The sequence below is a fragment of the Petaurus breviceps genome, unplaced genomic scaffold, assembly GCF_028583685.1.
Source record: "Petaurus breviceps papuanus isolate PSGF00001 unplaced genomic scaffold, PetGlider_PUasm1.0 79, whole genome shotgun sequence".
In the NCBI taxonomy this organism is placed as follows: Eukaryota; Metazoa; Chordata; class Mammalia; order Diprotodontia; family Petauridae; genus Petaurus; species Petaurus breviceps.
Window position 1 is genome coordinate 18,512,172 of NW_027186523.1, and position 15,082 is coordinate 18,527,253.

The following is a 15,082-nucleotide window of genomic DNA, read 5'->3' on the forward strand; positions in this document are numbered from 1 at the left end:
AAAGAATGAGTGGTAGTAAGCTAAGAGTTAGCTTAAATACCTGAAACTTGTGCCAGGATAGGGCATTTCCCTTTGAGTCTGGTGATCTTATGAACTCTTAACTCTTCAGGGAAGGAGATAGATGAGGAATGAGAATTTAAACCAGGCCTGCACAACTTGTGGACCTTGGGGCCATAGCTTGCAGCCAAAGGATTTTGGGCAGCTTCCAAAAATGGAGAGGAGTAGCAAGGGTTGTGCAGGCCCGCTTCAAACATTTTGTTTACATTACAAAGGGCCAGGATTCCTAAAAGGAGTGTACTAGAGCTTCCTAAATCTGGCTTTTGAGGTCCCCTATAACCTGACTAAACCCACTTCTCTGTTCTCCCCCCATCCTCCCCCAACTTCTCCAAGTTTCCCCCACCTAGCACTGGCGTGCCTGCCTCATTCCATCTTCTCAAGGCTCTGTTATCCTTCCATATGTCTCCCAGATGCATGTTTTAGGCTGTTCTTCTGGGACCAGCCTGGATAAAATTAAGGTGTCTCAAACATCTCCTTCCTCTCTTTCCAGGATCGTGTCATTAACTTAGTCGTCGGCAGCTTGACATTCTTGCTGCTTGTGGTAAGTGTGGGTTTTTTGTTTTTTAAATTATGATGTAGACTTGAGTGTCCCACTCATAGTTCTGGACTTGCCAGACTGCTGAATGAATCAACTTCCTCTTTAAAGACACTGACTACTACAGGGATCTAGACCTTGGCTAGCTGAACCAGTCCTTTTTTATCTTAATTTAGTTAGCAGTAGCTAAGTTGAGATACTTTTGATTTCCATTTCCTTGAGACCATAAATGGAAAGTGAAAATAGCCCAAAGGAGAAGCCAAGGGCCTGAGGCATCCCACAAAAGGAATCCTCTGTCCTTGGACAGTGAAGGGATAGAGTTTAGGGAAGGGGTCTGCTTTTCTTGTTTTTCTAGTTAATTTACTAAAGGGATATTTTCCTTATTTTTCTATATCCCAGGTTACAGTTTTTGGAGGTGTCTTTATGGTAGCAAAGTTATTTGGTATTACTGCCCCTTTAAAAAAATTACTCAGCGTGTCCCTCCCACGCAATCTACTTTCTTTAACCCTTTAATGGTTTTTTGAGGGAATTTGTGTCATTAAAAAAATAAAATAAAAAAAACAATGCATCTTAAATTTAATAATTTATTATAAGTTTGTGTGGTTTTTCTTGCATTGAAATTTTTATGGTGCAGTATTGCTTCATGTAACCCCATATTGTTAACAACATGCACATATTCCTGTGGATGCATGCTGGACTTCCTGAGATGCAAAACACACTTGTCTGCCAACAATTGCATGTTAAGACCTGTCAGCTGACTTGACCATTGATGGGTTATAACTTGCATTTTGTGTGTATATTTGGAAAATAATGTAGTCACTATGACTTGAACTCTGTTATGCAACAGATGAAACATGTACAAATGATTTGTAAAAATTTTGTATCTTCTCTTTCCTTATGCTTCCACCTTCCCATTATTTTTATTCACCGTCTCTCAATTGCACCAGAGGCTGCTACTGCCCCTCTGGATCATTCTAGCACCTTGCCCCTCTACCCCCCCCCCCCCCATGGTATCACCAACTTTGGGAACCTCTTATTGAAGACTGTATGGGGAAGGGTGGGCTAGGATAGGACATATCTTTATAAACATATGGTTTCTTAAACCATAAAGGGGAAAAAAGTTACCCCACATTCTAGAGCCAGTGGAAGCACCACTTGAACCCAAACAAAGGAAATTAAAAGCTGTGGTTGACACCTGCCTTTAGCTTTGGGCCCTCTAAGCCTTTATTTATTGGGATCATCTCTGGTCAGTTTATGCCTGACTTTCCTATAGGGTGTGGAATGGCAAGAGGCCATCATATTTTTTTTTTGGCAAATGGCCTCTTTGTTCTCCTTACACAGGTAAAGTTGAATCTAAATAGGTGTTAATGGTGAAATCAAAATGAATTCAGCTTGCTCCCATCACTTGGCTTTTTTGAAGGTGGGGGTGGAGCTGGGAATGGGGTTTGGTGTGGGGTGGAAGTATAGAAGATACATTATACACTAGGGTTGAGGGCTGATTCTTTTTCAGGATGCCCCAGAAATGTTTAGCAAATATATATATGAAAGTGACTTTTATAGGAAGCCCTTGCCTCTGTTTATTTTCCTTGATAGACACATTCAGAATAAATAGAAGTTAATTTCAAGCTTCTTTGGATCCAGTCCCACTAAGGCAGGGGGAGGGGAGAGGATATATGTGGGTTTCCTTCTTTTTTTCAAAATTGCAGTAAGCCCTTAACATTTTAAACTCTCAATCTCTGTTGGTTTAAAGAGGCTAAGGACTGGAACAGTTATGGCTTTCATAATTTTTATTCCCTGAATTCTAATGTAACCAAATCTTTGAGTTATTTCAAAGTATTATTCATTTTTTTTCATATAGGTGACTCTGATCAGTGCTTTTGTGTTCCCTCAACTACCTCCAAAACCACTGAATATATTTTTTGCTGTTTGCATCTCCTTGAGTTGTATTACTGCTTGCATTCTTGTAAGTATGATTTGGAATTTTAAATGAGGTTTCTCTGATATGTCCTGTTCAGTTTTAGTGGGCTTGGTGCTGTAAGGGCATAGGGCACTGGTTTCCTAATTCTGGTTTGGTAACTAGAGATAATAACATCATGCATTTCCATTCCATTCCATTTACATAAACATGTGTCACAATTCTCAAAATCAGTTAGTTTAAAAAAATTTGCTTTTGGAGGGGCAAAAGGGGAGCTCCCACAGTATTTGAACTGAATCATTGCTTTAGTGCTATATACTACTGTTGCCTAGGCATTTAAGGCAGTAACATCCCACGTGGATCCCAGTGTACAGGATTGATTATATAGCCAGTAAATTAGAACATAATCCTCTTTACCAAGCCTGTACTCTAAACTGAGTGAAGTTCAAATGAATGTGTTATTATACCCTTTTAAGGAAAGATGGTGCATTATGGGTAGTGTGAGCTTTGTCTTTGTGATAAAGGGCCTTTTGCCCTTCCTCTTCCCAGTCTGACATTTCAAGCACCATGATTTTCTACAAGAGCAGTGAACAGATCTCCTAAAATGGAAATTGCTAATGTTTAAAGTTTCTGGTCAGTTTTACCTGCCAATGGTACTTTCACTGGCAGATTGAAACGTAAAATCCCTTCCCAATCAGACATGCCTCTCGCAGTGGTAAGTATTCCTTCAAGAAAGGTAATATCATATGATTCTATTACTTGCCACTTCTGCTGCTTACATAGGGTTAGAAATATTGAGATACACAGATCATTGTTTGAATAAAAAAAACTAGGTGTCATCTATTCAAGCAGTCATCATACCTGGCTTCTAGAACTTGGGAGGGATAAATGTTGCATAGTTTTTTGTTGTTTTTTTTTTTGGAGGGGGGAAAGCAAGGCAGTTGGGGTTAAGTGACTTGCCCAAGGTCACACAGTTAAGTGTCAAGTGTCTGAGGTCAGATTTGAACTGAAGTCCTCCCAATTCCAGGGCAGTTGCTCTATTCACTGCACCATCTAGCTGTCCCAGCATAGTTTTTAGGAAGACATTTATGCTTTGCCCTTTCCAACTTTAAAACCTTTTAAAATGTGACATGTAGCTGGGAAAAAAATGGAGTCAATGTATGCCTAATGGACACTTTTTTTGTTTTGTTATGGCTTAGGATCCCAGATTATAATCCAATGATTTAAAAAATGTGGCACATATTCTGAGACTTGATTTTTGCTTTCACCCAGGGCTTCCCAAATTGGAATGATGCTTTAACCAGTTAGGGTATTTTGAATCTTTCTAGGAAATATATATAAATTGCCATTTTCTAGAATACTCCCTCAGTGAGTTCTGAGAAATAATATACTTTGTTTCAGCTTTAAACTCTGGAAAATGGGTATACTTGTAAGTGCAGGCATTATCTTAAAAGCATGTTAATTAAGTTTCCATACTTATAATATATTTGATTTGGAGGAGAACATTGGCTATAGAAGGACAAGATTTAAATACTTCTGTGACTGTAAGGTAGAGAGAACAGAATCAAAAATCCTATGCTGTAAGATCAGAACAAAACAAGGTACTTTTCCTCACCCATGTGGGTTCAAAGTAGGGAAAGAGAAGTAATTGCATTCTAAATTGTTGTACTAAAAATATTTAAATGCTTGTTCTTTACCTAATTTAATTTCTTCCTCTTTCCCCAATCCCTTTTCTTTAGATCTACTGGTATCGACAAGGAGATCTGGAACCGAAATTTAGAAATCTAATTTACTATATCTTGTTTTCTATCATCATGTTATGTATATGTGCCAACCTGTACTTCCACGATGTGGGAAAGTGATGTTGCCAATGAATAAAAACCAAGACTGTTCTCAGCAGAAATTCTGGGTAAAATAAAACTGAAGATGAAGTAAGATTGTGCAGGAATTCAATACATGATTTTCATGTTAACTGCAAATCTAAATTCCCTCTTGTTTGGGAGCTAAGACGTGACATTGTGCTTTTCTTTTTTAAAGAGCTGATGTTGCACTTATGAACATTCCACACATATGGATTCAGAATGGCACAAGTTATTTTCACTTTTGAAATCTTAATTTTTTTTATACAATCTACTATAGCACTGGGAGGGGTTATATAACAAACAACATCTTAGAGCTCTAAGACAAATATTCTTTTATTTCTGTTAAACTGAATATACAATTATTTTGTTCCCTATGCAACCAACCATTGCTTGTAACTACAATTTAATTTCACATAACAAAAAAAAAGCACATTAGATGGTAAAAAGACAAAACTCTGATTGTGAAAATCTAATTACAATAATAAATAAAATAATTTATACAAGGTTTTTTTTTTTTTACTCTTCTATAGGGATCATACTCATCAAAGCCTTATCAGTCAGTCTTGTCTTGGCTAACATGCTTCTAATGTAGGAATGACTTCTTGATTTATTTCCTTCTTCCATTCCACAAGCCAATTTAAAAACAAACCCCTGAGCAGGAGACGCTGCTATACTATGCCTCCACTTGACCTGTCTCCCATACACCATCAGTGGTTCTATGCTGCCTTTAGTGAAACAAATCAGCTAAGCAATAGCTGCCTGGTATCCTGGGAAGGCAACATTATTACCCCTTCTTAGAGGTTGAATAGGCCACTTTTATTTTAGTCAGGGCAGTGGCTTCTGAATGGTTGGAGTGTGAGAGAAAGACTACTCTCATCTAGTTTTTTTCCCTTTTTAAAAACAAGTGTATTGCAGTTGAGTTTTCTTCAATGTCTATTAATGCTTTTATGACCAAACCCAACTTGCATCACTAGTAGTGGGCCAACCAGCCAGAAGCAGCCTTCATGAGAGGATGTAATCATCTGGTGTTTTACTTTTTATATGAGATGTCCCAACTAAGTGTCACACACTAGTAAAATGGGTAGAAATACCTAATGCTTCTGTATGAGGCCATTAGTACCCTTTAAACCACACACGTATGTAAACTTTTCTCTGTAACTTAACCAGGTACAAACTTGGAAGTTGGAAAGAAGGCCTCCTCTGACTGTTCTCATAGTTAAGCACCTTTGCTCACTTAAAGCAGATCGGTTAGGTTTTGGTGGTTCTAACTCCTTTCTCAGGACCAGAAGTGAGCAAAATCCCTTGCTGATGGCTTCACTGGCCACACTAAATGTAACAGATCTCCACAACCATGAACCCCCACACTGCAAGTTAAAGTGGTCCTCAGGCAATTGTGGACTCATAAATGAGGTAAAAAGTCTCAACAGCAACAACAGTGTATGTAGCTTAAGCACTGTAGCTATTTTAAAACTAGAAGAATGGTAAATTAAGCCTGTACAGTAGGGGTTCTCCTTTTTCTGGAAGTAGGACCAGCACAGGTTTTTAAGAGTGACTTCCTCGTTTAAACTGCCTTGTTACTGAGCGTGTACTTAATGGCAGCTGACCAAATCTTCAACATCCTTTGAGTCTTCTGAAATCGGACTGTCCAAGGATGATCCAATAATATGTGATTCTTCTTGGTGATGATGCAGTATGGGATCTGTAATGAGTTAGATATTAAAAGTCTAAAAAATGGCACCTGTGCTGTTTACAAATGCTGAAGCTATTCAGTGGTTATTAAAGCCTTGTGGAGAAAGCAGATTTAAAAAAAAAATAGTAACTGTCTTTGAGTTATCACTAATTACAAATGTATTCCTGCCAGATCCCACCCATACTATAAAACAAAAATTAATTATAAACCAGGAAAGTATATACATAATGAGAACTCTAGATGTGTTAAATAGTGTGGGGAAGAAAATACCTACAAGCCCAATATCTCTAAGGAGGTAAGGAGGCAAGGAGGCTGTGGGCTTTTGGCATTATGCAAGTTATTGAGGCCTGACTCAAAGGTTAATCATGCCATGTTACCTGTTAATGTTGTCAGAGGCAAGACAGATTCATTATCTATGTCATCTGATGTCTGGATAAAACCACGTGGTGAAGGAACGATAAGTATTGTTTCATCATCAATTGTGGACTGAGCCACTTGTTCCTCTATAGTAGGAGATTCCAGGTCCTATACAATTTAAATAACAAGAAACAAAAAGTGATAAAAAGAAATTAGCGTCACTTTTTTCCTACCACCTTACCTCTCTCAAATCCTGAGGATTTTTAGAGTTCTAGGCAAGTATTTCTAGCTTCAGTTCAATTTTTCTAGACCCCAATTTCTGTTCCTACTTATTCCTCTAAAGACTGTGTCTATTTGGGGCTTACTGGATTAATATTTTTTATAGAAATGATAATTAAGCTGAACAAGTTTTAATTAAACTAATAATGAGCTAATTTCATGTATTTGATTGTAAGAATTGTATATTTTAAAAAATCTTGTTTAATGATTGAGAACTAATAGGATTCGGAATTGGAATTATCTTAGGTGAAATATTAAACATGATTTTTTTGAGTAAAGATTAGATAAAATTTAAATTTTAAGGCTTAAAAACAACCTGGTAAATCAGTGGCTTTAGCTACACAAAACATTTTGTGGGGGAAAAAATGGTGTTTTAATAACTTAGCATTAACATCAATGGAGTAAAGCATTCATTAATGTAAATTAAATCTTGATAAATAACACACTGAAATAAATAACAGCAGTACTTTACAACTCAAGAAATTTAATTTAAAGTAGGGGAACTATCATATATATGTATATATGTACATATATATACATAGGGAAATGTATTCTGAGTTTCAGCCTGGGGTATGTCCCCACCAAATTAAGTGGCTTGGGTGAACCAAGTCCACTCCTCAGAGAATAGAGTTTTGTTTTATCTGTATCTCCACTCCTCCTGAAAAATCTGATGCCAAAGTACTCTGATATCTCATATGAAGGTTATGCTTGTAGGGCACAGGTGCTGGAAGGCTCTGGTGTCAGTCTGCAGTTAGCCAATTCAAAGATGAGCATAATTAATAGGCTGACCAGTAGGCCAATAATTCCTTGGCCATGGCAAATCATGAAACAAAAATACAAAGCAGCCCTCAGTCCTGTGTGTGTCCTTGCTAGTTTCTGCAATGGAAGTTGCAGAGGGATGAAAAAGTGGACAAAAGATGCTAAAAATAAATTTAGACCTTTTGTAAAGATTAGCCGTTGCTAAATGTCAAATCTTCATGTAACAACCAATAAGCTGACCACTGCTGAAGAAAGTGAACCATACAGATGTTAACTTCTTTGCTATAAATGAGATCAGAACACAGTGGGAAGAAGTTGCAAGCCAATGGAAAAGGTAGTGCGTGATTTCTCTTGGAAAGACAAAGGAATCGACAGAGTCACTTTCAATCACATCCCCAATTAGAACAGGAAAACATTTCACAGGGCATTTTGGTTATCCTCTGTAGGGCTCATTATTGGCTTAAGAATAAAAAAGGGCACAGGCAGGTAAGTGGTGCAGTGCATAGAGCTTTGGCCTTGGAGTCAGGAGGATCTGAGTTCAAATGTAGTCTCAGACACTCAATATTTCCTAGCTGTGTGACCTTAGGCAAGTCACTTAACCCCAATTGCCCTGCCTTCCCCCTTCCAAAAAGACAAAAAAAACAAACAAGAATAAAAAGCACCACCTTAAGATTGCCCGGTTTATGCACTAACTTAGGTTTGTGCAAACCACTGTCAATATTTGATCAGGGGATAGATCTTCTAGGAAGCATTTCTGAGAAGGCATCAATGAGCACCAAACAGGATGAAGACAAGAATGGGTCTGCAGAGCTAGAGGATTCCAGCTCCCTTCAAGTATGTAAGTATACCTCCTCAGTGCAAGGCACTTGATAAATGTTGAATCCAAAGAACAGGATTCGAATTACTGGGGGGTGAGGGGAGGAAGGTCTGGGTAAATGAAGAGAGCAGAGGGGAATCGTGAGAACTAAGAAATGGCCATAAGATCGAATTTACCTTCCTCTCCTCTCATTCTGCTGGTAAGACCAGCAATGGTGCTAGGATTCAAGGAAGTGCATTTAGAGGCAGCTAAAAAGATGGGGATAAAGCATGTCATACCGTCTGGGAGAGTGGGAGACTCTTCCTTACCTTCTCTGCCCCCCAGTGACTAACACTGGCACAAGAGAAGAAGTGGAGACTGCCTCTTGTGTGAGAGGGGGCTGGGGCATAGTGTTGTTTACAGTCTAAGTGGAGTGTCAATTGCCTGTACTTTCAGAAGAGAGCTGTCATAAGAAAATAAATCTTTGTTTACCTATTCAGTAAAACTTTCATTAACTGAGTATGATAAGTCAAGAGTACAATTAAGGAATTTTGTTTTCTTATGACAGGAGGTAGCATTTACATAGCATCTATTGTATACCAAACACTTATAAATATTAGCAGTTGCTTCATTTTACTGTTGAGAAAACTGAGGCATAAAGAGGCTTAGTGATCTCACACTGTAAGTAAATGTTTGAGGCTGGCCTGAGGCTGAGTCTTCCTTATTCTAGGCTCAGCCCTCTAGCTACTGTGCTACCAGCTGCCTAGGGACAGTGACTTATAAGTATAAAATCTTGATGAGTGTTGTCTCTCTATAGTTTTGGAGATGACATTTTTTTTTTTAAACGTATGCATATGTCTTTCTTAAAAAATTTTGCTCAGGGGTGGCCAGGTAGCACAGTGAGTAAGAGCACCGGCTCCAGTGTCAGGATGACCTGGGGATCAAATCCGGGCTCAGACACTTAGCACCACACCCAGAAACACCTGGCCATGTAACCTTGAGCAAGTTACTTAACTCCGATTACTAAAAAAAGAAAAAAAAAATTTGCTCATACCTCTCTTTTTTATAGTGCATTCATTTTTGGATATACTGCCCTAACTTCATGATTGTTAATGTTAAACATATATAATGTAATAATAATAATAATAATGTAATGTTAAACAGATATAGAACACCTGCACTTAGCCTAAAGATAAACCAACTGAAACTTAAGGATTTAGCTTGTGAAGTGGTTATTGGGAGATGTTGAGCTTATGATGGTCATTATTAAGCTATGAAGCAAAAGAGGCAACCCAGGATATGTTTTCCCATCCTTTAAGAAGTAAGAGGACATTTAATGGTACCCATGTCCATTCAATCTGGTTTCTGTCAGCCCAGAAATAAATCCACCTCAAAGTTTTCCTTAGAGAAATAGTAAGAGTTTTGAAAGTTAGATCACCAACTACGTCACACCAATCCATAGTAGAGATTGGCTTCTAAAGGATGGATGGTTCCAGGGCTATTTCATAAAAGAAGGAAAGATATCTTTTAAAAAAGCAAGCTGCCCTTGTTTCATATGACAGCCGGCTTTTTAAATGTTCCCTGTTTCATAGCTTTATACGTAAGCCGATTTTTTTTCTTTTTAGCAAATATAAGAAAGGCTTGCTTTCAAGTCATTCAGACTAAATACCTTCTCTCCTAATGTTATTTATGTCACATTACCACTGGTTGAAGAAAACCCGTAGCAGCTATAACATAACAGGAACACAACTACCTTAAAGACTTATATGATATTGTCTTATGCTTAGGCAGCTAGGTGGTGAAGTGGATATAGTGCTGGGACTGGAGTCAGGAAGACCTGAGTTCAAATCCAGCCACAAACACTAGTTTATGACCTTGGGAAAGTCCCTTAACCTGTTTGCCTCAGTTTCTTCATCTCTAAAATGAGGATCACAATAGCACCTACCTCAGGGTGGCTGTGAGGGTCAAATGGAATAATATCTGTAAAGTGCTTAGCACAATGCCTGCACACAGGAGGCACTATATAAACACTAGTTATTATTATCATCAATTTAGGGAGCAAAAGTCCAAATCACATTCCACTTGGCACCAACTCTGAAACTAGAAAGGATTAGGATAGACACATAGGGTTAAGAGTTAAAACAACTATTTTTAATAGTTTAAAAATAAAACATAACAGCAACAACCTAGGCTGGGGAATTTTAATATTTTGATGAATAGTTATTTAACAAATGCTTTTAGGGTAGCAATTACTTTTAGTTGTCTCCACCTAAGAGTAGGCCACTTTGGGGTAGCAGACAAGTACCTACTGTATGTACTTTTACTCCTAAGAGCTTTCTCACCTCAGTAACATAAGCACTGGCTAAAGCCGATGGAGAATCCTCTTCTTGCTTGAGTTCTGTGACAGAGATTTCTTCTGTTCTGACCATCATACTCTCTATTAGTTCGGTGCTATTCTGGTCACTAAACTTGGAGTCACAAGCATCACTGAATGGTCTTTCATTGGTCAATTTAGGCTGATGAATTTCATCCGAAAAAGTGTCTGCTTCTAGGGTATCTGAAGGGTCAGTCAAATCAGCTGATCGAATGTCAGTATCTACTGTTAATTCTGCCTGGGATATAGAAGAAGTGATGTCCTCAGTGGCAACAGTCCGAATGATGACACTTGGCGTGTGGCACTGTACAGTGACATTGTCATTTGTATTCAGCAAATGTTCTGGCTTTAAAAAAAAGCAAAGAAAAATGTAAGGAACCAAATGTGAATGATGACTGAATTCTTATGCAAGAATTAACAAACTTCATTATAGGTAGTCCCTTATATGAATGCTTGATATATCAATGATCCATATTTGATGCATCATAGATACTTGGGCATCCAAAAGGTACTGCCTGAGGGAAGCAAGGCCCTCCAAGCGCTTGTCCCTCAGGTTTTCCTCCCACTGGCCACCCTCAACACCCCTTCACCTCCCCAGTCTGATCCTAATCATTGGTGTGGCCACTTCAGTGCCCACTGAATGGAGGCGCCTCTCATTAGACGATTATGGAATGTGTTCCCGGTGCCTGTGGCTGAAACAAAAAAGGCTTTCTGCTCTTTTCGTACCCTTCTCCAGCTATCTCATGTATTCTTAGAGATTCAATTTGGACAAAGATGACTTTCAAATCTGTATATCAAGCTCTTATGTTCCTTAGAAGCTCCAATACTATATGTCCAACTAGTTGCTCAACATTTCCATTTGAAATATCCTACAATTAACTCAAACTCAAATTATCTAAAACTGAACTCAGAATCTTCCCTCCAAAACTGGCCTCTCTCCTCTCTATTTTGGTCGATGGCACTACAAGTATCTCAGTTCCCAAGTCTTAGAATCATCTTTTACTCTACCCCTGTCCTCCTGGCCTCATCATCTCCAAATGGTCATCCGATCCTAGAGTTTCTTCTTTCAGAGGACTCCTCCCATGTTCCCTCCTCTTTTCTTCCCATAACCACAGTCCTGGCTCAAGCTCTTTTCCTGTCATACTATCCTTCGTCCTTGCTTTAATTCTCTTTTTCCATTCTGCACACCAATGTACTATTAATCTTCCTAAAAAATCACTTTACATCATCCCCTTGCTGAAGAAAACCAAAAACCAAACCAACCCCCCCTCCCATCCCTCAACGCCTCACATTTTAATAAGTCCAAACTCTTTAGGTCTGATGTTTTACAATTTGATAATATCTTTTTTTTTTTAATATTACTTTCCATTACTTGCCTAAAAGGACTCTCTGGTCCAGCCACATTGATTTATTCATTGTTCCTGGAATATAGTTTACACTGTGTATCTGAAACACTTCCTATCCTTCACTCATCCAAATACTATCCAAGCTTGAAGAGCCAACTCAAGTCCTTTTTCCATAATCTTCCCTGATCACTAGTACTCAGTGACTTCCTCCTCTGAATTCTAAAAGCACTTAATTTTGGAAAGTCATTTGGCAATTAATTGTGTAAAGTCTAATAATATCTATTATTTAGATACTTTATTGTTATTTAACTTTTCACAAGTTTAGCATTTAGCTGCCTTATACTTAGACATCTATGGCATTTAGTTTGTTGAAATGAATGCATTTTCCCACAAAATAGTGTTACTAAAGATGATGTATAAGAAGGCAGACTACCTAAGAGGATGTGTATACCATTCTTGCTGTAAAAGACATCTAATCAAGGACAGGTATGTTTAATGAAAGCAAGGTATAAGATAAGTCAAATGTGGTGATATCATAAAATATTCAAAGATTTAGAGGAAGGTCTTTAGGACACTGGGTAGATCTTGTATGGAAGATTTATAGAAGGACATGGACAAGAACTGTGTAGGATTGGATCTGCACCAGTGGTAAGAGTAATCATAGTCTTATGTTCTGCGATTTACTGAAGTATATTTTATGACAGAGGTGTTAAACTCAAGGCTTGTGGGCCCTCAATACTCTGCAATACGGATGGAGCCAGACTAACATGTAATCAGAAAATAGTTAATAAAATAAATAAAAAATATAGTAAAACACAGATAATGTTAATTTGTGGTTTTCTTTTTGTTTTTGTTTTTTTTTGCATTTTGAAGGGCAATTGGGGTTAAGTGACTTGCCCAAGGTCACACAGCTACTTTTTGTGTTAAGTGTCGAGGGTGGATTTGAACCCAGGTCCTCCTGACTCCAGGGCCAATGCTCTATTCACTGCGCTACCTAGCTGCCCTTAATTTGTGGTTTTCTAAGTTAACCTGGCCCATTTCTATTTTGAGTTTGACAATGCACTCTTCTTTGGTACTATTAATATTTTAGTTGAACTCTATTATGGGTTAAATAGACTTTTGGTAATTTGGGCACCATGTATAACGTTTTTCAATGGGAAAATTGATCTTGAATTCTAAACAGCTTATTTTGGAGCAAGCTTTTGGAATGCAACCTGTTTATAAGATGTAACCTGTGTTGACCTTTCTTAGAACTCAGTGAATTCCTTTCTTTCTAAACAAATTTGAAAAGTCAAGGTGTCTGCCTTCTTGAGAGTTTTATGAGGACTACATACAGATAAGGCATGTACAATGATCTGCTCTGGTGAAGCAGGTGCACCAGCAGTGGTCAAAGTCACAGTGGGACTGGCAGTCAGTGTTAAAGGAAGGCCTTGGCTTGAGCTCGTCTGAAGCAAGTAGGTGCCTGGAGTTCCAGTGGGCTGTAAATGGAAAGACTAAAGGAAGAAGAAAAACACAAATAAGCACAGAATTGTCCAATTACTGATTAACTCTGCCTTGAAAATTAACCAGAACTGAAAAAAAAAAAGTAGTTTACCACGAACACAGTCATGTTCCTCCCAAAAGGCTATCAATAGTAAAGATGAATGGTACCAGTATTCTTACTTAACTGACAAATGGCATTATTCATGGTGGCACAATGGTTTAGCTACTTCCCTATATCTGTCTCTTAGGTGCAGTATACTCCCATCTCCTTGGACTCAGTCTTGCTTATTGACATTTCTCTTCTAATTGCTACTGGGGCACAGTAGTATTAGGGCTGTGCTATCAATACTGAGTCACTGAAATTTGCATCTCATAATGACATGACCCATGTTACATAAAAAAAATTCTGTTCCTTGGTTTAGCAGTATAGAAGCCTAGATCAATTAAACTTTTTTTTTTCATTTTAAAATGAGGGGGCAATGCTACCTCAAGGACATTAATTTCTCTTAGCAGAGAGCTTACCATTTCTATTGGTGAGAAGAATGCGGTATATAGTCTAAGCAAATCCACACAGATAGTTGCTTTGTCCAAGGAATTGTACTGTCTCTGTTCTGAAACAACAAGGTCCTATCTATTTTGACCTCACAACAAAGGGTTTAAAAAAGTTACTTGTGTGCACCTAAAAACTTTCCTTCCTAACATTTGTATTTAGGGTTCTCTGTAATGGTTGAGTACAGAGGCAAACATGGGATATAAAATTTTTGAGAGTTCTACTTTTGGTATCAAATTAAATGATTTTCCCTGAATTTTTATGCTTGACATACAAATGAGAGATGACATTGCTATTAAGTGACATAAATTAATACTTTCTTTCAAACATAAGGTATAAGACACAGAGCTGTACCTTATTAAATATGTTACCTTCCTACCAGTTCCTTATTCATTTATCCATAAATGGGACAACAGGTAGATACTGGAAAAGGAAAATTGTGTGGAATTGTCGTCTGGGAGGCAATATTCTTCACTTGATGGTGCTTGTCCTAGATAATTCTCCTGCCTTCATCGCAACTAATACATTTTCAGATAATAAAAACCATGGTATATCTTTTTTTGGAACATTTTTTACTTAAAGAAACAGATTAATAAATCACTGATGAATTTTTACCTGAATATTTTATATTAAGTCAGAACTACACATTGAGATGAAAAATGAATTACTCCCTGGCTCATTTATAAAAAATAAATTTAGGCAAGACCACACATATGCTATCCTAAAGTGCCACACTTGATTCCAGATTTTGTAGAAAAGTATTAAATAAATACTTTTTAAAAACATATTAATAAATACAAGCTCATGTGAGCTGGGGAAATGGACTGGTGATATTGTAAAGAAAAGTGGATAAATGGTCAGCAGAATGAAAGACAAAGTTTGAAAAAACTGTAATTTCTGACAGGGCAACAAATGAAGGAAGTCACATTTCCAAGTACTCTATCTAAATATATCGACAGTTCCAGAGGAGTCACATCTTTTGCCCAAGTTCACACAGTTAATTATAATAACAGAACTGGGACTGGAACCCTGGTCTCCTAATCCAGTGCTGTCTATAATTACCATACTCTTAATTATATT

General features: G+C 37.7%; 2 protein-coding genes across 4 annotated transcripts in view; one reads left to right on the plus strand and one right to left on the minus strand.

Annotated features, from left to right (window-relative positions):
* LOC138175862 (transmembrane protein 243) overlaps window positions 1-4,872 on the plus strand; it is a 27,627-nt gene extending 22,755 nt beyond the window's left edge. The window contains exons 2-4 of the mRNA XM_069106468.1: window positions 548-598; window positions 2,451-2,555; window positions 4,247-4,872. Of these exons, the coding sequence (XP_068962569.1) occupies window positions 548-598; window positions 2,451-2,555; window positions 4,247-4,369 (279 nt within the window). The 3' untranslated portion in view covers window positions 4,370-4,872. The remainder of the gene's footprint in view (window positions 1-547; window positions 599-2,450; window positions 2,556-4,246) is intronic.
* The window catches only part of LOC138175861 (cyclin-D-binding Myb-like transcription factor 1), a 55,574-nt gene continuing 45,176 nt past the window's right edge, over window positions 4,685-15,082 (minus strand). For all 3 annotated transcript variants that reach the window (XM_069106467.1, XM_069106465.1, XM_069106466.1), the window contains 4 exons: window positions 13,305-13,463; window positions 10,593-10,970; window positions 6,437-6,584; window positions 4,685-6,068 (listed from right to left, as the gene is read on the minus strand). In XM_069106467.1, the coding sequence (XP_068962568.1) occupies window positions 5,959-6,068; window positions 6,437-6,584; window positions 10,593-10,970; window positions 13,305-13,463 (795 nt within the window). In that variant the 3' untranslated portion in view covers window positions 4,685-5,958. The remainder of the gene's footprint in view (window positions 6,069-6,436; window positions 6,585-10,592; window positions 10,971-13,304; window positions 13,464-15,082) is intronic.